This window comes from Chelonoidis abingdonii, chromosome 2, assembly GCF_003597395.2.
Source record: "Chelonoidis abingdonii isolate Lonesome George chromosome 2, CheloAbing_2.0, whole genome shotgun sequence".
Classification (NCBI taxonomy): domain Eukaryota; kingdom Metazoa; phylum Chordata; order Testudines; family Testudinidae; genus Chelonoidis; species Chelonoidis abingdonii.
Genome location: NC_133770.1, coordinates 6,158,646 through 6,181,146, shown reverse-complemented (window position 1 = coordinate 6,181,146; position 22,501 = coordinate 6,158,646). Strand labels below are relative to the sequence as shown.

At 50.9% G+C, this 22,501-nt stretch overlaps 1 protein-coding gene across 1 annotated transcript in view; it reads left to right on the top strand.

Annotated features, from left to right (window-relative positions):
* Positions 1–3,249: 3,249 nt before the first annotated feature.
* LOC116819136 (tumor necrosis factor receptor superfamily member 16-like) overlaps positions 3,250–22,501 on the top strand; it is a 56,143-nt gene continuing 36,891 nt past the window's right edge. Inside the window, exon 1 of the mRNA XM_032770616.2 lies at positions 3,250–3,323. Coding sequence (XP_032626507.1) covers positions 3,264–3,323 — 60 coding nt within the window. The 5' untranslated portion in view covers positions 3,250–3,263. The remainder of the gene's footprint in view (positions 3,324–22,501) is intronic.

Genomic DNA, 22,501 nt, shown 5'->3' with positions numbered 1-22,501 from the left:
AGTGAACAGAATGTTAGCATCTGACTGTCAGAAGGTGGGACTGGACGATGGGATGGATCACTCAACAATTACCCTGTTCTGTTCATTCCCTCTGAAGCATCTGGCATTGGTCACTGTCAGCAGACAGGATTCTGGGCTAGGTGGACCTTTGGTCTGACCCAGTCTGGCCGTTCTTATGAGAATTCCACCTCAAGTCACCCAAAGCTGTGCCCATCTGACAGCTGTTCAGGGCCATGTGTGGAATGAGTTTGGTGGGTCTCTGGCATATCCCCAGTGGACAGTCTCCAAATCCATTAAACCACTAACACCACAACTGGCAGGCTTAACTGAACAGCCAAGTACTGAGCGGACTAAGAATGAGAGACTTTGGAAGAGGAAGAACAGTCCGGTGGCTACGGCACTAGCCTATGTCTCAGGAAACCCACATTCAGTCCATACTCTGCCACAATCTCCCTGTGTGACCTGGGCCAGTCCCTTAGATCCTTGGCCCAGATTTCAATGGGAGACGGGCACCTCACAACCGACGAGACTCTGGCCCGGTTCTCCCATCTGTAAAACGGAGATCACTGTGTTAATGCTCATGCAGTGGGGGATGTACTTGTACCTAGATGGGTAGGACTAGGAGAGGAAGCTTCTGCTAGCTCAGGGTAGGTTGCTCCACAGTTTCCTGTGCTGTTCCTTTCCTCTGGCTAATTAGAGAGCCTCAGTGCTCTGGACCCCTCCAGCCCCCAGGGTATCTACCCGGTGATGGGAGAGTAGATCTCAGCCTGACATCTCCAACGGGATAACTATAACACCAGGATTTGGGGGGGGGGGGACTCATCCTTATGCTGCCTGAAAGAGTAGACAAGAGCAACTTGATTAAACATGAGAGAAATCCACGCAGAGCAGCTGTGGTTTTAGCAGCAAAGCCACCGTCTTACTCCATCCCCTGGCATTCTAGCGGATTGGCTCCTCTTGCTTTGCTTTCTGCCCTTTCTTTGGACTTCCTACTCGGATGTCTGAAATGGTGCGGAAGAAAGCTCAGTGGTACCTTCAGGTTCCTTCTGAAATTGGGACCCTGCTGGACTAGGTGCTGTCTATACACATAGCAAGGGGCAGTCTCCGCACTAAAGAGCTTGCAGTCTATGATAGGCAAGACATATCAAGTGGGCAAGGTGATGTGGCTGGCCCAAGTTCAGTGTCAGAAACAGACCCCTCATCTCCAGAGTCCCAGCCCTCTGCGCTATGGCTTTGCCCGGCTGCTTCCCTCCAGGTAGCACTGTGACAATCAGAAATGACCAGAATTTTATGATCTGAACCAAGAGAGAATGGCAGTGGCTCTGGGGGACGAGGCGAGAGGCTGCAGTGGGAGGCTTGGGATCTCCCTGCGATCCACCACCACATCAGGGATGGGCTGCAGTGGCGGCAAACGGACTCTGCAGACCCAAGAGGCGGCAGCTCCCTCTGATAGACAAGGGAGGTCTCTCACTCCATTCAATGAGACTAGCTCCAGGCTAGGGCGATGGCTGTTTGGCCCAATGGGCAGGGCACTTCCCATCCCTTCCTATGTGCTTGTGCCGCATCTGGCACAACCAGGGCCCCAGTCCCAGCTGGAGCATCTGGGCATCATCAACAACAAAAGCCGTGTCTCTGCTGGTGGAGGTGGCTGACACGGGCTGATATAACGCAGCCCTGGACTTGGGCTCCACACTGCACTTGGCAGACCCCTGCGTCTGTTTGCGCAGCCCAGCATGGGTGGCCGGTGGCTATGCAGTGCTGTGCCCGCGCTCTCTTTCCCTGACAGATTGGCGACCTTGGCAAAGCTCCTGAGGCTAAGGATGTATTTACAGGGCCCACTGCGCTGTGAGCAGCAGTGGGGTTTGGAGCAGGACTTCACAGCAGCATTTCTCCACCTTTTTTATGCCAGGCCGGGCTTGCTGCCTTCTGAAACTGTGTCGGGGAGATCTCAGGGACCAGCACCAGTCCAGGGCCAGGTCCTTGGGAAATGCTGCTTTAAAGTACCAGGCAAGATTGCTTTGAGTTAATGAAGAGCTTCCACCTCTTTGCATTCGTGGAGAATCTTCCTGTGCATTAAAAACTGTAGATGGTATGTATGTGTGTGAGTGAGTGCTTCTGTTCAGCTGTATGCCTCTGGGGTGTGTGTGTGTGTAACACGCACACACAAATCTAGGGGGATCCAAAGTTGGGGAGCCCTAGCTCTGGGGAAGAGGAGCCCACCTCTCCCCAGGCAGGACCAGGAAGGCCAGGGCGTCGATTACACAACAAAGGCGGGTGGTATTCGGGTCTGGCGGTGCTTTTCGGCTCCAGAAATTGGGAAGCTGTCAGCTCCCTTCCTCCCCACCAGACTCGCTGGGAAGATTTACGACCCCTTCTTGCTCTCGGCCACTCCCAGCGCAGAAACCTGCTCTGTAGCCAATCAAAGGGCTGAAACCCGCCCCCTCCCCCCTGTAACTTTTAAAAATGTATGATCGCTCTCTTCTCTCCACGCCCCCCGCCCGGCTTCTTGCTCCCTCCCTCCCTCCCCTCCTCTCTTTCATCCTGGGTCCCTTCGCTCTTTCATGTCTGCGTGGAAAAGAGAGGAGACAGACACGGAGAGGAGTGGGAGGAGGTAGCAGGAGGCACAGATCCTGGGAGGGGAGAAGGCTGGAGGGGCAGGGCCAAGGAGACTCACATCGCAGCACTCCTCGCACACACACACACCCCCCAGAGGCATTTCCAGCCGCCGCGGCTGCTGCTAGCAAAGCAAACTTCCCCAGTTCCCTTCTTGCAAGAGAACTTCCTCGGTTCCCCTTGGGGAGGAGGGTTCAGACCCTGGGTCTCTCCGGCCCGAGCTTGTGCCAAAGCTCGCCCTGGGCTGAATCCCTCGGCTCCTTTACCGACCAGCCTTGGGTTTAGGATCCGTGGCTGGAGTATCTGGATACGTCTCGCTTCAGGGTAGGGGCTGATGCCAGACGCAACAACTCCTCCTGGGGCGGCTGCTTTGTTTTGGAGTTTATTTTTTTAGCAGATCGCCGTTCCTGGAACGTTTTGGGGTTTTTTTATTTACACACACACCCACCCACCCACTCCTCTCCCCGGATTGCTAGTGCGGCGGGGTTTCTCTTAACTTTGCATCAGCGCCCCCCCCCCTCCCCGAACAACAGATCTGCTGGATCAAAGGACGATCCCCCCCCGCACGAGCCCTGCATTTGCTTATTAATTGCAAAGGGGGCAGGGGGCGAGGCGGCCGGGACAGACAGACGGACGGTGTTGAAGCCGAGATGCAACTGACCAGGGCTCCTCTCTGCCTCCTGCTGCTCAGCCAGCTCTTCCCTGGCAAGGTGAGTGCCCCGGCTCCTCGCCCCCCCCACCCCCCGTCCGCTGGCCAGTGAGACCCCAGGCGGTTGCCAGCCTGGAGAGGATCGTGTGCTTTCCAGTAACAGGACTTGGGTGGCGGGGAGACACTGACCTGGCCCGTGGGAATCGAGCTGCAGCCTTTGGAATCCAGGTTTCACACACGCCCCCCCTTGCACGCCCACACACACCCACTCACCCCGCGTGCAAGGAATGAGTGCCGCGAACACTAGAGGAAGGGGAAGGGGGTGGGGATTTTTGCCTTCCCCTGCGAGTCCTCTGAAGCGCCCTAACCCCCCCACCTTGCTCCAGAGGGGTCAAAGTTTCCCGGTTTCTCTGATCGGGAGAGGGAACGGTGAGTAAAATCGGTTTGCGTTTTAAGGCGGGGGTGAGGATACGACCAGGCGCAGCCCCCGGATTTTGCATGAAACTCCTTAGCCTTAGAGACTGTGTCGGTTCGCACGGAGCGGAGTGGGTGCGCCCTACCCCTCCAGTCCTTTCCTTTCTGAAGTAGATCGAAGGGATTTTGCCACCGACCTCGGTGGAGAAGGGGGAGAGGTTTGGGTCTGGGCTCGGCTGTCGCTTACCTCCCTGCAAACTTCAGCTAAACTCAAACTGCCCTGGTGTATATGAGAGCAGAATCAAGCTGCTTCTCACGGACCAGGACCAGAACCAGAACCAGCCTTTGTTTGCATCGGTGGCCTGTGTTTAGCGGTGTCTTGTTTTTGTACTGGACAATCTAGAGATCTCACAGGTGGGCGAGACACTGAGGCTGACTCTCCATCTCCCTGATGTAGATCCATTAACAGCTGCTTTGATTTACCCTCATTGGGACTGGGAGTGAGAGCAGAATCCAGCCCTGTGTGTGTGTGTGTGAGAGAGAGAGAGAGAGAGAAAAGCAATGCGAGTCCCTCATTCATTCTTTCCAGTAAATTTCATGTCAGGTTTAATGTGGAACACATTTTCCTGGTCTGGAATTAACATTTTTGTGCAGCCACTCTCTGTAATTATGCGGTCAGCCCATATAAAAGCTGCATTTATCCTCCTATATCCTGAGGAGGTAATTAACATTGCATGGCTTCATTTTTCTATTCTTATTAGTTGTGACTCAGGGAGATTTTTCGTTTAGTTGAGGAGGGGCTGTTGTTGGGTGGGGACCGTGGGGTGCATAAAATAAATAAAATAATGGATGCAGTTTTAAACCATTCTTTGGGGAGGAACTGCTTGGTGCAGGAGTGACTGTGAAGTGGGGCTGGGGTTTTAGTTAGACTCCACTTAGGGAACTTAAGTCCCTTAGGGAACTTGTGTTGTTTTGTTTTCAGACCAGTGCTCAGACTGGTTTTGGAAGGGCTGCTTTGATAAACTTGGGGAAAACTCAGCAGTATCACATGTCTGTCCTACTGTTCAGGCTGGGTGAGATTGGGGTGAGAGGGTGTCAGTTGAGTCATTATTCAGTTTGTAGAAGGATGTAAACACTGAGCCAGTCAACAGATTACACAAGAGATGAATTTGGCCTGTTAATTTTTACCAACAGGTAGTGAGAGATTTTTCATTAAATCAATCAATCAATCTATCCCCATACATCCTATCTATCTATCTATCCCCATACATCCCATCTATCTATCTATCTATCTATCTATCTATATCTATCCTTTTCTTTCTTTCTTATCAAAATTCTCCAACCTGTGTTATGCACAGGCCAGAGATGATCATAGTGGTCTCTTGAAAACTGTGGGCTAAATTCTCTGCTGGTGTGAATGCTTCCTTGACTTGGATGGCATTTGGCTGTTGACACCAGCGGAGAATTAGAGCCTATGACTCAAACTCCCATTAGAGGCAATGGAAATACTCCCCTCCCAAAGAGTGTAATGGGATCACTGGAGGTGCTCATGGAGCTGCACACACTCAGAAGACACCAAGCTTGTCCTGAGGACTTTACAGTCTAGGGGCCGGATGCCATGAGGGGTGTTTCCAGTTTGGCTTGTCACTGGCCTCCAGTAAACCCAGTTTGATCCACACAGGAAAGCCTCAAGCCCAGCGGGGTGAGCTCAAAGGTTCTGCCAGTAACCACCTGGGGGGACCCTGGCCTGCAGTACACCAAGGGATTCTTTTTATAGCCCATCTTTGCCTGATGGCGGATCTCTTGCTGTCAATGTGGACAGAAAACAAATGAGCGAGTTTTGTGGGTGGAGGTAGGGTCACGACTTTCCTCCTGCTTCTGTTTAAAAAGACTCTCAAAAGTTCGGGTGAGCAGCAGGGACTCAAGGCAGGATGCAGGCAGGGGGCTTTATAAGAGCGCCCTGTAAAGCCCCACATTGGAATGAGATAAACCACCCACATCTGGCTTACACCTTGGCAGTCTGGCCACAGAGTGGCAGGCACTTCCTGTTAGGCTCCCACCGCTGGCAACAGCTGGTAGCATCCTGGCCTAAAGACTGGTGCAATGGGTAAAACACACACACACACACACACACACCACTTTGTTATCATCACCAGAGGGTTGTACACTTTGTTGCTTCTATAGGCCCAGTGCACACCCCATGAGCTCCCGATGTGTCACCCTCCCATCCTCCTCTGTTTCAGGGACTCCCTGCCCACCCCTGCTATGCCAGGAGCTCTGGGGGGGGCCATTTCTGCTCCTCCACCCACACCAAGGTCCCTCATGTCAGGGGCTCTGTGTGCCCTCTTCCCCCATACCAGGGTCCCCCCATTCTCCCCAAGTCCTAACTGAGAGCAGAGCCCCATTCTGCTAGGTGCTGTAGGTGCACAGAATGAGTGACAGGCCCTGCCCCAAAAAGCACATGCCAGAGACCCATATAATCCAGCGCCCCACCCCGCCCCACACACAGTGAAAGAGGGACCCAGATCCCAGCCAGCTCGCTGACAGTGCGGCTGGATTCTGCACTTCTCATGCAAGCAGAGGACGTGAAAATCTGGCCCTGATGGTGAGCGCTGAGCCTGGAGCTTTTTGGAAAATGCGTCTCCTATAACAGATGGCCTGGCCGTGCACATGAACACACACTGACGCAGGCACACACACAGTCTGTGTGACACCACCACCGAGCTGGACAGACATAGCCTAGTTGCACAAAGAGTCTGACACAAACACACCCGTGCTGCTAGCAAATAGGATAGTGGGCCAGGCCCAGGGCTGGTACAAATCGCAGAGCTCCACTGAACAGAGCTAGGCCTATCGACACCTGCCGAGAGTCTGTACACACACGCACTGTGTATATACACAATCACAAAGCTCTGTACAAAGAAACACTGAGGTTGTTTTCAGGCTCCCAACAAAACAGCTCCTTTTCAGGGGAGATAATGATTTCCTGCCGCAGGCGTGTGAGCTCACAGCCCGTCCCCCTCTGCACTTGTAAAAGCTTCGCTGCCCCATATAAAGAGTATATTTTCTTCTTTCTTGGCCTGTAATTTCTTTTTCAGAGGATAAACGAAACTCGATCCTTGGAGTAGCCTGTAATTTGCCAGAGAGTCTGTGCAACCACCACTGTTTAATCCCTAATGTGATTTCCTTCGGCAGAGCATGACAGTTTACACAACACACACTCACACACACATGCATCCCAGTCACACTCACACTGCGCCTCACACAAGCGCATGCACAGGCACAGATGACACCCCAGTCCGAGCTCACATTTGTATTCCAGAACCCACTTCCTTTATTGCAGGGAGTGACATTTTCCTATTCATAGAATCTAGGACCCTCTGGAAGTAAGGCCTTGTGTATATCCTAAAATAGAATCAACACAGGAACATAGACGCCACCAGACTGGATCAGACCCAAGGTGCATAGTCCAATACCATGTCTCTGGAAGGAACCAGCACCAGACAGTTCAGAAGAAGGTGTAATAACCCAACAGTAGCAGATGTGGGATAATCTGTCTCCCAAATGACGTCTCCTCCTGACCTCTAGTAATCAGAGCCCTGAAGCAGGAGGAATCACACTGGACAGACCTCAGAGAAGGTCAGCAAGACCTGGCCTCATGCAGAAAGTTGAATGGCCTTGGAAGTCCAGGGGAGTCTTTCCATTGATTTCACTGATCTGTGGATCAGTCTCAATATGTCTAGCTTGGTTGACATGTGGAAGACATGCCAACTGGCTAGCAATATTTCCAGGCTACAAATCCAGAAAAGGGTTATTTAGGCGGGTGTAGTGAGTATAGGAAGGGTGTGGGCGTGTGTACAAAGGGATGAATTTAAGGCTGTCTTAAGCAGCACTTACTGACAATGAGTGCAGTTAGATTTCCAAGGGGAACTGAGGCAAGCCTGATTAACTGAGGTTTTTTTAAAGGAGAGGGCACACTGTTAGCATTGGAGGTGTAAGAGACCCAGGCTGCACCAGGCTCTGAGGTAGATTGGCTCGATCTCTGACTTCTCTGCCACTGCAATTCTACCTTGCTGCTACGATGCTGGTACCCATGCTGAAATGAAGATGGGGGAAGGATGCCGGGCGACGTTTTGTACTGTCTGTACTGGAAATCCTAAAGCGGGAGAGAGCAGACTGGGTTAGGCAGGGTCCGAATAGGTACATGACGTCCATACAGAACCTTTCGTGCGATGTACACGCAGCGCTCCCGGAATGCAGCCACCTCTGGGGTGCAGGGCAAAGAGCTGGCTTTAGCAGAGGGAAACCTTTGCTCTGAGGGATATAGCCCTGGTTTTGTTAATATCCCTGCAGAGCGATGGAATGTCTCCCTCCCAATAAATGATATGGAGCTCACCTAGAGGCCGGACAGTGGCTGTCTCTCTATGTCTGTTGCACAGGGCTCAGCACAATGGGGTATCGATCCTTGCTGGGGTCCTTGACAGCTGCCATAATATAATAATCGACCTCAGGAGGGTGAGGTCTGGACCAGTGACTTTGAGGGAGAGGGAGTGAAAAGCAGGCTGGCTTTCTAGACTCAAGGAGAGAGGCATGCTCTGCTCTGAATCCCTTATGTTAAACAGTCCTGGGCTGGGTTAAAATTAATATCTTACTAATACTTAGCCCTGTTATCTGGGGCTGTCAAAGTGAATGTATGCTCCTGGCCCACCTGGGAGGCTGGTGGAAAGAGCTGTTCCCACTGCGTAGGGGAAACCGAGGCACGGAGTTTTTGAGCAGCCCAAGGCTATAGCAGGTGTTTGTGGCTGAGCCAGGAATAGAAGCCAGGTGTTCTCTGACATAAGCCACCAGACAAAACTGCCAGTAAAGAACACCCCACAAGCTCGCTCTCCAGCTGTTTCATTCTGCGGGCAGCGTAGTGAGCTGTTTATTACAGTGGTGGCTAGCAGGTCTCCAAAACCCTAGCCCAGTGTGCTAGCCACTGGACAGCACCGTCTCTCATGAGCCAGCCTCTCCATCCCCCACTTCCAGAGTCCTCTCCTACTGCTTGGTTCTGCAGCAGTTCGGTCTGCAGGCCAGTAGATCTCACATCTCATTCTCCGTGTCTACAGCAGGCCTTTTGGCCCCGTTTCCCACTGCTGCTCCCACCAGTTCAGCTCCACCAGGGGTGGTAACAGAGGGAAATTTGGGGAAAACAAAACACCTGGACTGTCCAGGTTAGTAATTTGCCCATTGATGTTGCTAGATTATCCCCTTATTAACACTTACGCTAGTGATGTGTGAATGCTAAAAGGGGGCGATGCTCCTAACGCGCAAACAGGCTCAAGTTGTACAATCCGGATTGAAATCTGGTTCTGAAACTTTCTGCAAATCTTGGGGCTGTCAGGATCCAGGCTGTGGGTTTTCCTTCAGTTTCTGGCTATTAGCGAATACTTGCATGTTAGGCATAGTATACACCACACTGATAGTTATTAGAGATATGCTATTAATATAGCATATATGATTCATCTAAGTGTTGAGAAGCTATGTTACCTGAATGCATTATGTTCCCTCCCCACAGTTCTGTTCACCCATGTCAGGTATCCACAACACTTTGCAAAAATCAAGTCCGAAAATAGGAAATTTGGCAAAATACATGAATGTTCTGCCCTGGTACAAACTGCTTCCCGGAAGGAGGGGTCTGTGTGTCTCCTTTTCATATCATGCGGCTTTGTCTTTAGACAGTCAGTGTGGCTAAGTTCCATTATTTGTTCTCTTGAGCATCTTTAGGAGCGAACTGCGCATGGCCAACAATTGGCGACACCTTTGAGTCAGTAAGAGCTAGGCAAGATGGTCACTGGACAGAGACATAGCAGAGCTGGTGGCTTTGCCTGGCTCTGCCACTGATGTGTTGTCTGACCCTGGGCAAGTCACTTCTCGTTCCACCCTCTGGCTTGTTTATTTAGTCTGCAAGCCCCTTGGAGCATGGCATGGACAAGGAGCCCCCAGTAAGGGGCGTGGTCTCCAAGCGCTGTTGTAGGAATAAGTAATAAACGTGTGCTGGGTATTGATGGCCTCCTGGCTTCGTTATTCCCGGAACACCCCAAACCTCAGCGTTAATCATGTTTGGACAGCAAAAACGAGAGAGGGGTTGGGGTGTATACCAACCGTGCTGAAAGAGCCTGCTGCTCGCCCCACAGCTGTTCTAGCCTGTTCGGAGAAGGTTTTTATTCTGTCTTTGGTCACCACAGTACCTAGGGCTTAGGGGGCACGGGAAAGTCAAGTCAGAGTAGCTGTGAAAAAACACACTCCTGACTGCCAGGTGTATGCCGACCTCTCCTCCAACCTAGACGCAGCTGTGCGGATCCGGTCGACAGAGAAACCCCTTCTGTTGGGCTGCGTCTACGCTACAGGGGGTGAGGCCAGTCTGGTGAGACCAACACAGTGTAGACACACCCCGAGGATAAGCGATGTGACCGGGAGGTCGTATTCTCTCTCCTCTCCTTGCAGCAGCAGAGTGTTCTGGAGGACTGGATGGGGAGTTCATTGAGAAGCGTAAGGACGTGGGGTGCTGCTGTGAATGGAGCACCCAGTGCCGGTGTGAGTAGCGTAGGAGTGTGTGTGCGGGGGTGCTGTCAGTGGAACAGTCCATCTAACAGGTTGAACAGGATTGACTGGGATGGGTGGAGGTGCTACTCCTGGAAGAGCCTTATAACAGGTTGGATGCGACTGGCAGGTGGGAGGTGTGTGCTATTTATGGCTCAGGCATGTCACTGGCACAGTGTGGACAGCTGCGGGGGTGCTTATCGGGCTTAGCTGCTTGGGTGTGAGGCTGTGAGCAGTGGAGGGACAAGGTATTAGCAGTGGAACAGGCAAGTAGCAAGCTGGGTGCGATTGGTATGGGGAGAGGGACGCCAGCCATGTAACAGGTCGGGTGGGAATAGCATGTGCCTGGGCGATTCTGCTGGGGGTCCCCTCTCTTTGCCAGTCAAACCCTTCTTGTTACTCGGCTGTTCCTCTGAGAGAAGCTTCCTCCCTCCACTATTGTCACGCCTGCCAATCACACCTGATTAGGGCCTGCTAAGAAAGAAAGAGCCATGGGAAAGGGTGGGGACCACGAGCGCTCACAGGAGCTGTGCAATACTCTGTGCGTGCGCCTGGAGATCAGGAACGTGTGATGTGCACGCACGCATCGAGATCTGGAACACTCAGTATGCACATGCCTGGCAATCAGGAACACTCGGGCATGTGCGTGTGGAGATCAGGAAATCTAGGTGAGCATGCGTGGAAATCAGGAACACTTAGTATGAGCACGTGCATGGAGGTCAGCAACGCTCGGGGCGTGTGCACGTGGAGGTCGGCAACGCTCGGGGGGTGTGCGTGTGGAGATTGGGAACACTCGGAGGGTGTGCGTGTGGAGATTGGGAACGCTCGGGGGGTGTGCTCGTGGAGATCGGTAACGCTCGGGGCATGTGCGTGTGGAGATCAGGAACGCCTGATACAAGCATGTGCGTGGAGGTCGGGAACGCTCGGGGCATGTGCGCGTGGAGATCGGGAATGCCTGATATAAGCATGTGCATGGAGATCAGGAACGCTCGGGGCGTGTGTGCGTGGAGATCGGGAATGCTCGGGGCGTGTGCGCGTGGAGGTCGGGAACGCTTGGTACGAGCGTGTGCGTGGAGATCAGGAATGTGAGATCAGGAACACCAGTGACAATTTTCACAATTCCTTTTCAGGATATTTCAGGATATTGGCCGTTTCTTTTTTCCTACCCACCATATGCAAACCCCAAAATCTTGCATATTCTCACGTGGGCGCTGAGCTGTGTCCAAACCAAGGGCCAGATCCTCAGCTGGGGCCAACCAGCCCAGCTCCGTCAGTGCTGCGCCCGTGTACACCAGCCCACAATATGGGCCACTTGTTTTGGATTTCAGAATTTTGCTGTGAGATGCCCCACGTTTGCTTGGAAATGGGGCTGATTTGAAATGAACAGCGTTCAGTGAACATCACTGGAATTTCACAGTGTGGTTTCGTCTGGATCTTGACCATTTCTGCCCTTAATCACAGCAACATGAGGGAAATCTCCAGTGCTCAGCTTTGCAGAGTTCATGGGGAATAGCTCTGAGAACAGCTTTTCCTCAAGCCCCTTTTGATCTCGCTTAGGCAAACATTTACGTACAAGCTTCACTTGAAGGCCGGGAGGAGCTTGCAGTGGTGGGACTGCTCCCCTGCCTAATGTTAACAGGGCCACACAGAGGTGTTGGGGGGACCTAGGGTGAAATTGGAAACTGACCCCTCCCCTCCCCAAAATAAAACCCCGAACCAATCAGAAGGTGGGGGTTGCAAACAAGCCAACCCTGGCCTCATTCTGCATAGGCAGTTCTGGCTCCCTGCTCCAGGCACTGTGACCATTGGGATGGGAGGACAGCTGAGCCAAACCAAACAGTGCTGTAACCCTGGGTGTCGCTCTGCGTGGGGACCCTCTCATATAGGAGGTAGGGGGGCTGGGGCCAGCTGCCCTGCTCTGTTGGGTGACCCTGAGGCATGTGCAGAAATTATTTGCAAGATTGGAGTCTTAGCCAGTATCTGAAATCCAGGCTCTTTCACTGGGATGCTACAGGCCGGGTTTGGAACAGATTGTTCGAGTACTCGGCCCCCACAATCAGGGTCAGATGTTCATAAGCGCAGGGCCCCTAAGGAGCCCAGCTCTTTGTAAAGCCAGCTGAGGAGTGAGGGTCTGGAACAGGAGTTGTGGGGCAAACGCCCTCCCTAGTTTGAAGAGGGAGGTTGATAAATGTCTGAGCGAGACGACACCATGGAGTGCCCGGCACTAGCAGGGGGCTGGACTCAATGACCCAGAAGGTCCGTTCCAGTTCTGTGTTCCAAGGAAAATCTGTTCCTTGTTCTCCAGCCGCACATAGAAACACCCGGGAAAGACTAAGTAGACAAGGCCCCAGTGTAAGAAACAAGTAATGAGCTAGGGGGGATCCTCTGTCTGCTATATCCATCACAGGGATGTAAAAAAACAAAGGGCCCAAGGCCAGCGATTCGAAACAAAGCCCTGCAGCAGTGCCAGGCCGTATAAATGATTAATATAATTCCCACTTTATGCGAATGCTCATTTTGCAGAACACCTCTGCCCGCGCCGTTGCTGCGGGGGGTTAACTCACCAGTGAGACAACCTCTTGCTTCAGCTGCTATTCTATTTATTTCAAATCCTCCTCGTTCTTAACACTTTTTCTCAGCTCAGGAGAAGCTGCAGGGGTTGGCAAACGGAGGTGTTTAAAAAAATTACAAGCGCCACCTCTTTGAGAGAGACTGGGGCACGGTGGTGGTGGTGATGGGGGGTGTTCAGGTTTAAAGAGACAGCGCCCAGGTCACCAAGGGGCCAAGCCCTCAGTTGGTGTAAATGGTCATAACTTGCATTGACTTCAATGCAGCTGGGCTGATTTACATCCGCTGCAGCTGCAGCCTGAGGAGTTCAAGCCCCAGCAGGTCTTGCATCTCTATTCTGTGAGGCACATGTCCTGCTGGTCAGCCCCATCTGTTCAGGTCTGCAGCGGGTGGCAGAAGGTTGCATTAACCAGGAGTTCGAGTGCAACACAGAATTTAAGAGACTCTAATCCCAGCCCTGACCTCCAGCCAGAGTCACTTGATTTCCTTGTGCCTCATCCAGTCTAGCTAGAAAATTGAGTCAAACCGAAGAGCAGAACTTTACTCAGGACCAGACGCCGCTTCAGAGCAGAGGTTCTTTGGGTCCATAGATGCCAAGGCTTGCAATTGTATCCACATCTAGCTGGGATCTGGTCAGGTCTCCTCAGTTAAGCCGGGCTGGTACTCAAAGGGGAGACCTGTAGGGAAAACCCAGACTGCTGTGGCAAGTGGGGTAAAAGATTGAATAGGTGGTGCTGGTCCCTCCAGGGCTGTGCCGATCTCCCTTTGATGTTTATCTGGCCCCCATTGCTGTGGGGTTTAACTGATCACCATATTTGGGGTCGGGAAGGAATTTTCCTCCAGGGCAGATTGGCAGGGGCCCTGGAGGTTTTTCGCCTTCCTCTGCAGCGTGGGGTGTGGGTCGCTTGCAGGAGGATTCTCTGCAGCTTGAGGTCTTCAAACCACAATTTGAGGACTTCAATAACTCAGATATAGGTTAGGGGTTTGTTACAGGGGTGGGTGGGTGAGATTCTGTGGCCTGCATTTTGCAGGAGGTCAGGCTAGATGATCATAATGGTCCCTTCTGACCTTAAAGTCTATGAGTCTCGTAGCTGGGCGCTTCACAATTGTTAATGTATTTAACCCCACAGTGCCCCCTGTGGGGCCGGGCGGGACTATTAACCCCACTGTAAAGATGAGGAGCTGAGACACACAGAGGCTAAGTGACTTGCCCAAGGTCACACTGGAAATCTGTGGCAGAGCTGGGAAATGACCCTGTGTCTCAGGTTAGCGCCCCTAGCCGCTGAGCCATGCTTGCTGCTTCTTCCATTTGAAAGATGAATTGTAAAACAGAGCCGCTTCTTAGGTACCACTTAGTGCTCCATCGCACTCCCGCAGTGGAGGAGGACCAGTAGGCAAAGAGTTAACCCAAAATCTGAACACCTGGATGTAGCCAGAAGGGCCTTTGCAAACAGGAGGGGCAGTTAGACATTGGGGGCTCTGTTGCTGTAAGAGGGCTGCCTTCTGTTTGAACATTCCCAAACACATGAATACTGACAAATTTGTATTAAAGTAAATCCACTGCCCTCTGGATTCTCTCCCTTGGAGAGCCCAGCCCAGCCCTCCTCCCTCTCCTTCCTTGCTTTATTTAGGCACTGTGCCTTTAAGATGGCCTTATGATAATTAACTGTCTCCAGATGCATGGTGCCAATTAATTTCTTTGTTCTTGGATTCAGAGGGAAAATATTTAAAGGCCCGGCGCCTCTTGAAAGATGCAGCCAGCCGAGTTCCTGTAGCAAATATGGATCAAGTCATTGTAATATGATCCTCCCATAAGAAAGGGGGTGGGGGAGGGCTGAGGAGAAAGGTTTTGGCTTAATTAGAACAGGCTTTGACTCCGAGAGGGGAAACAGCCAGTTTTGCACCACTCAGAAGAGTGTTGTTTTGTCCCCTCAGCTAGGCTCTATCCAGCCGTGGAGTCTCACTTTGTGCCCACCTTCCTGGTTCTTAGCCGAGCTCCTTTTTGGGGAAGGAAAGAGGTCCGTTTTGGAGATATTTACTGTTTCTAGGCAACTCGCATCCCCATATTCTGACTGCTGTTATTATAGACCAGGGGTAGGCAACCTATGGCAGGTGTGCAGAAGGTGGTGCGCAAGCTGATTTTCAGTGGCACTCGCGCTGCCCGGGTTCTGGCCCCTGGTCCAGGGGGCCCTGCATTTTAATTTAATTTTAAATGAAGCTTCTTAAACATTTTAAAAACCTTATTTACTTTATATACAACAATAGTTTAGTTGTATATTGTAGACTTTTAGAAAGAGACCTTCTAAAAACGTTAATGTGTATTACTGGCACGCAAAACCTTAAATTAGAGTGAATAAATGAAGACTCAGCACATCACTTCTGAAAGGTTACTGACCCCTGATATAGACACTTCAGGGGGGAGCTGTGGGGTGGAGGAAGAACAAGGGTATCTTTTAGCCCTTCTGAACTGTAATGGTAGAGGTGAGCCTTCTGCAAGGGGATGGGGACACAGAGGGGCTGCTGGGGGCCAGGGAACGTCTCTCTTCAAAGATCCCTAGTTTGTCCCTTCTGCATTTGAGGAGTTTCCTTTTCAGCCTGCAGTTATGTTCAGCCAACCCCTGCAAAGATAGGCATGTTTACACACCCACCAACATGCATGCACACAGATAACTCAATGGTTTGAGCATTGGCCTGCTGAACCCAGGATTGCGAGTTCAATCCTTGAAAGGGCCACTTTGGGATATGGGGCAAAGTCAGGGGCTGGACTTGATGACCTTTCAGGGACACTTTATTATTTGTGTGTGCAGTGCTGCCAGCCTTGAGCAGCTACAGATCAGGAATCTGCCCCCTCCCCTCCAAATCCTGAGATTAGTTTAAAAATCATGAGATTTAAAAAAAATAATAATAAAGTGGTTTCTTTTTCTTTGCCTTCTAGTTTCTGAGCCTTCAGAGTCATGCTTGGGTCACATTTTCCAGCTTTTCTCTGTGACATGAGAGCCAGAAAAAATACTTTTTTTCTTTATTGAATGACTACTGGAAATCTTATCATATTCTTGGTGCACAGCGACACCAGCTTAGCACCCCGAATTTCACCACAAGGCTTGTGGTAAAGTCATGAGAGTTGACTAGATTCACGCACACTCAGCTTCTCATGAAGACAAGTGCACACGCAGAGAGGGAGCTACAGACGCACACAGATGCTTATAGGCATGGAACATATGTACACACCTGCCCGCAGGTGCGCCAGGCGAAATAAATCAGGAAGTGTTATTTACTCCTTCTCATAACACAAGAACTAGGGGTCACCTAATGAAATCAATAGGCAGCAGGTTTAAAACAAACAAAAGGAAGTATTTCTTCACACAGCTCACAGTCAACCTGTGGAACTCTTTGCCAGAGGATGTTGTGAAGGCCAAGACTATAACAGGGTTCAAAAAGGAACTAGATAAATTCATGGAGGATAGGTTTTCCTTAGCCTCTGTTTCCCAGAAGCTGGGAATGAGCGACAGGGGATGGATCACTTGATGATTACTTGTTTTATTCATTCCCTCTGAAGCAGCTGGCATTGGCCACGGTTGGAAGACAGGATACTGGGCTAGGTGGACCTTTGATCTGACCCAGTGTGGCCGTTCTTATGTTCCCACACCCCTCAAGCCGGAGTGATTTTTTTTTTAAGTGAAAATGTGAAATCAAGAAAGAACGAAAAGCCCCAGGAGGGAGCACAGGCATTTCTCCTGTGTAACGTGCTGCCTCATCTCTGCTTCAAGCAAGCATAGAATCATAGAATATCAGGGTTGGAAGAGATCTCAGGAGGTCATCTAGTCCAATCCCCTGCTCAAAGCAGGACCAACACCAACTAAATCATCCCAGCCAGGGCTTTGTCAAGCCAGGCCTTAAAAACCTCTAAGGAAGAAGACAGGCAGGCTCCTTAGAAATGGACAGGCCTGGTACACAGACGGCACTCCCAGTGGTCACATGGCTACACCTACAGACACAGCTGCTCCAATTCTGCAGTGGTGGGAATCAGCTAAGTACCTGGATAAATCATCCCCCGCCCCCCCTCCCGCCGTCATCGCCCGGCTATACAGACACACAAGCAGAGGCAGGTCCATAAGGGCAGGGGAAGAAACTCTTAGTAGTGAGCCGCAATGCAGCGGAGATTACCCTGTCCGTTTCCACGCGTGGGTGGGAATGGCCCAGGCGTCCCCTTCTCTCATCACCTCCCCTGCATTGAGGACTGTGAGGTGGGAGAAGAAAAGAGGAGGGAGGCAGGGCACAGAGGATGAAGGAGTGTGGCTGAGAGAGGGAGGGGGAAAAGATTGGAAGATGGAGAGAGAGAGACAAAGTGAGGCTGGGTCCAAGGCCGGGGCAGGAGCTATCGCAGCCATGGGAGAATGTCAGGCAACCTACTACAGGCCGCTGTGCTCGGTACGTTGCCCTGAGCCCGGCTCTGCTTGCTCCTGACCTGAAGAGCTCACCATTGAAAGAAACAAGCGGTCTTCAAAGAGCGGGGGAAGAAGGAAACACCAAAATATACACAACTTTTAAAGCACTTTCATCCCCCTCCAAACCTTGAGCCACCTCTGGCCTATGTCTTGTAGGCGTCACCGCAGAGATGATCTCGCAGAGAAGGAGACAGGAGCGGCTTTGTGGCCCAGTTTAGGGAGGGCGTGAGGCTCAGAGGCTTGTGGAAGAAGTTGTCGAGCAGAGGGTGGCTGAGGTGTCGAGCAGGTGAGAGATGGCACAGCAGAAAGGGTGGGGAGCCCAGCAACGAGAGAGGAGAGTGAGCAGATAGGAAGAGAGGACGGATGTTGTTGTGGTTAGGGCAGTACCTGAGCACTTAGGAGACCTGGGTTAACATCTCTGCTCTGCTACAGCTTCCCTGTTCAGCCTCCCTTATGCCTCAGGGTCCACATGAAACGACGATCGCAGCATGGCATTAGCTCACTGGGGTGGTGAGGCTAAATACATCTGAGATCATGAGGCTCGGATACTATGGTGATGGGGGACAGATGTGCAAAGAGGGAAGGTGCGGTGCCATGAAGGGCCTTTAAAGCAAAGGCAAGCTGCGAGGACGTGCTCCTATGCAGTGCGTGCTCTGGGCATTCCCAACAATCTGCCTGGGGCGGGAGAGAGATCAGAGGAGAGCTACAAGAATGGCTGGAGGTCTGCAGTGCGAGAGGAAACCCACTCGAGCTACATAGCTTATCAAAAAGGAGATCAGGAGGTGACTTGATCACAACCTTTAAGTTCTGATGCCGCGTGACTGTATTTGATAGTAGAGGGCTCTTTAATCAAGCAGATGAAAACAGAACAAACGAGGGCCAAGGGCTGCAAGTTGAAGTCAATGCTCCAAGTGGCAGTAGGTTGGTAACAGGGAGGGTGATCCACCATTGGCAGGGCTCACTGAGCAACGTGGTGGATTCTCCATCACTGGAAGCATTTAAACCATGACTTGGACATCCTCCCAAAAGATACACTCTAGTTCATCCACAGATTGCTAGGCTTGATGCAGAAAATGCGGTGGAATTCTCCAACCTGTGTCTTCAAGTTACCCAGGTTATCTAGGGAGGTGGTGGAGTCTCCATCCCTAGAGATTTTTAAGGCCCAGCTTGACAAAGCCCTGACTGAGATGATTTAGTTGGTGTTGGTCCTGCTTAGAGCAGGGGGTTGGACTAGATGACCTCCTGAGGTCTCTTCCAGCCCTAATCTAGACGACCACCCGTGTTTCCTGCATCAAGCCCAGACACTTGTGCCTGAGCTAGAGCTTGTCCAACCCTTCTGGCCTTGAAAATCCATGAATAAAACTGAACTGCCCTGTGAGCCCTTCCCTCCGGGTCAGCGAGGAAGTCCATTGACATGCTAGTGTGTTGGGTGCAAGCAACGCGCATACCTACCCCTGTCGATGGCTGGAGAGACCCCATCTGAAGGGCTGTTCATCCGGCATGTTTCCCCACGTTACTGTCCCTTTCCAATACCTGGAATAAACACTGGCTCTGTCCGAGGGGAGAAGAGAGCTCTGAATGGCATTTAAGCTCTCGTTAGCTAAGGCAAGCAGGAAAGGCTTTAACACGGAACTAAAGGGAGGAAGTGACTGAAGGACCCACTTACTTAGGGAAGGGAATCATTGTGTTCATATCATTCCATATAGGATCCCAGCCCCCCCCCCCCCCCCCCCCCAAATGCTTTAAATCATTCCCCCTTGGTTGAAATACTCCCTCGGGACCTTCTAAAGGACATTTCTGTCCTGACAGCTTCGGCCATGTCTGCACGACCACTTATGTCGGCAAGATTTTTATCACTCGCTGGGTGTTTTGTTCACTCCTCTGAGCAACAGAAGTTTTGCCAGCATGAATGCTTGTGTGCACAGCGCTCTGTTGGAGGGAGACACCGTCCCGCTACGCTCGTTGAGCTGGTTTTGTTATGTCAACAGAAGAGCTCTTGCCAGCTACACGAGGGATCTTACAGTGACACAGCTGGATTGGTAAAGCTGTGCTAGCTTGTTAGTGTAGACGTGACCTGAGTGTGATGTTTGTCTGGATGCTGATCTGTCAAATGGAACTTGACATTAAGGTGGTATGTGGGTGCACTTCCCGAACACAGTTTGTCAGTTAAGCACCGGCAGTGTGGGGTGGGCACCAGAGTACAGTTGTGGTTTATATGAGGTCCTGCATAAACTGTGACTGTTGCTTTACACTAGGAGATGTTTGTGGGGCGGGGGGCAGTCGGCCCGTGGATTTGAAAAGGGTCATAGACGGGGGTTTAGGGCCTGAGGTGAAATCTGCATCTAACAACAAGGAAGGGAGAAAATCGCTTAGTCGTGTGATCCTGTCCCTTCCATTCCTCCTTCTCCATCCACTCCTCTTGCAAGGATCTGTGAGGGCCAGGCTGTGGGCAGCCGGCAGGCACCAATCAATTGTCATTTGCAGTCAGGAGGCTACTAGCAGAGTCAGGGATAAACTGAGGCCAGGAACCAGAGTCACCGCAAGGCAAGGCCTGGAGCAGAAACAAGCATTCAGTGTCTGCATCATTGCTCAGACAGCTCCTCATGCTGGCTTCCTGGTTTATATACTGGTATGAGCCAATCAATGGGCTGTGAAGGGCTGCCAATCAGGCCCAGCTGGGCGGTACTTCCGGCCGTGTCTAGCTTCCATGGTCTCCCAGCAGAACCCCCCCGCCCTGAGTTTCCAATGGTGATGCAGAAGCACTGATGGCCAGACCCACTGGAGTCCCATGTTCTAATCCTCCAGGGTCTCTGCACCTTTTTATGCCCAGGCTAAATCTGGACTCTACAGATCACCACCACTCCTATGGTGGGAGGAGACCCCCTCTGCCTCCTGTCTGTAAAGCTGTGGGACATGTTAGCTGAGCGGGCAAGGGGCTATTTACCTGCCAGCCCCCAACTTGCCCTCCCAGCTCTGGTGTTGGGGCCACAAGGTGGGCAGTGCCTGTAAAGCGAGACCTCTTTGTCAGTCAAGCGAGGATGGTGGCAAGCGGCCTCCCCTGCATCTAGCCTGGACTCTGGGTCAGTTTGCAAGCTGGACAGCGTGACCAGCTCTGCTCTAGAATTCCTGCAACCACCTGTGGGCAAACAGTGTCAGATACACTGGTAACACACAATAGACTTCTGTGTGGGCAGCGTTTTCAAACAGGTGTGATTTACAGTCCCCCAAGGGTTCTTCAGGAGTCTGAATCATCTGGAAAATCTTTCGGTTTTAACTTAGGGAGCCATTAGGCCAAACACCATGACCAGGCCTGTCTCTTACCAACAGAAGTTGGTCCAATAAAAGCTGTTCAGTCCGTGTCTATAATCACCACGGTGCCATGAGAGCAGCTTTCACTGCACAGTCACTACCTGTAATATCAGCAGCATCAGAGAGACTGTGCTCACCAGCACAGCTTGCCACCAAACGTTGAATGAGGCCAAGGCTAGAGCTGTGCAAAGAACTGGATTTTTGGTTTCTGGCGATACTGTAAAATCAGGGGTGGGGGTGAGGAATCATTTTAGATCCATCCAAAACACATTTTTTAAAAAACGTTCAGTGACCTGAAAAGTTTAAAAAAAAAATCATTCTGGGTTGAATGAAACATTTTGTTTGACCGGAAATGAAATATTTTGTTTCATTTTTGAACTTTTAAAAAAAAGGTTTTTACATACTCTTTTTAATAACATCGAAGTAAATTTCAAAATGAAGGGTCATTTTGAATCAAGAAATCAAAATATTTTCATTTTTTCAGAATTATTTTAGTGGATTTTTTTTAATAAAACAATTTGGCAAATCTGCCACAAATCTGTGAAATGTTTCCATCAACCTGAATAGCCATTTTTTGATGAAAAATAGTTTGGGCTGAAAAATTATGCTCAGCTCTAAGGTGTTGCATGTGATCATGCTTGGAAGAGTGTAACAATTGTGATGCAAAGCACGTAAGAACATGAGAACGGCCATACTGATTTAGACAAATGCTCCATCTAGCCCAGCGTCATGCCTGTGCCAGAGGCTTCAGAGTGAATGAACAAAACAGGGAAATTTTGAGTGATCCATCCCCATTGTCCAGTCCCAGATTCTGACAGTTGGAGGTTTTAGGGATATCCAGAGCATGGGGTTGCATCCCCGACCATCTTGGCTAACAGCCATTGATGGACCTAACCTGCATGAATTTATCTAATTTGGTTTTGAAACCAGTTATAATTTTGGCTTTCACAACATACCACGGCAGCAAGTGCCACAGGGTGACTGTGTTGTGTGAAGAAGCACTTCCTTTTGTTTGTTTAAAACTGCTGCCTATTAATTTCATTGGGTGACCCCTAGTTCTTGTGTTATGAGAAGAGGTAAATAATACTTCCCTAGTCACTTTCTCCACACCGGTCATGATTATATAGACCTCTGTCATACCCCCATTAGCTTTCTCTTTTCTTAGCTGAACAGTCTCAGTCTTTTAATCTTTCTGTGTATGGAAGCTGTCCCATACCCCTAATCATTTTCATTCCCATTGTGTAATGGGAGCAGAGTTAAGGTTACCAGGGTGTTACTGGACTTTTAAGGATACCCTTAATATCCTTTGGGTTTTTTTAATGTTATAGGTAATCCACATGGCTGAAGTTTGGCAAAGTTGTAAGAAACTATAAACAGGATCTTAACTGCCAGCTCCACCTATAATTCAGACAGTGCATGTGTGTCTATACAAATGCACCTTAACTCTGCCCCCTTGGAGATGGCAGTAAGTCCCTGGGATTACCTGCATGTACTGATCTGCAGTCACTGAGTGAGGTGTAGCTGTACTGAATGGTGGAGGCATTAGCTGGTGCACCTAGGAAGAGGTCTGATTGTGGTATAAGGGAACTGGAAGGCTGTGCGCCTCTGGGTGTGTGCGTGTGAGCCTTTCTCTGCAACCTCTGTGCCTACGATCAAAGGAAAGAGGTACTTGTGTACCTTGTGAGATCCAGTATGCCTCATTTCCGCGCTGAATGTGCATGCACAGATATGAGTGCTGTGTATACGGGCCAGATGGTACTTCTGGTGCTGACTCCCAAGCTAACTATGGCCTGGTCTACGCTACGCGTTTAAATCGATTTAAAGAGCGTTAAATCGATTTAACGCTGTACCCGTCCACACTACAATGCCCTTTATGTCGATATAAAGGGCTCTTTAAATCGATTTCTGTACTCCACCCCGA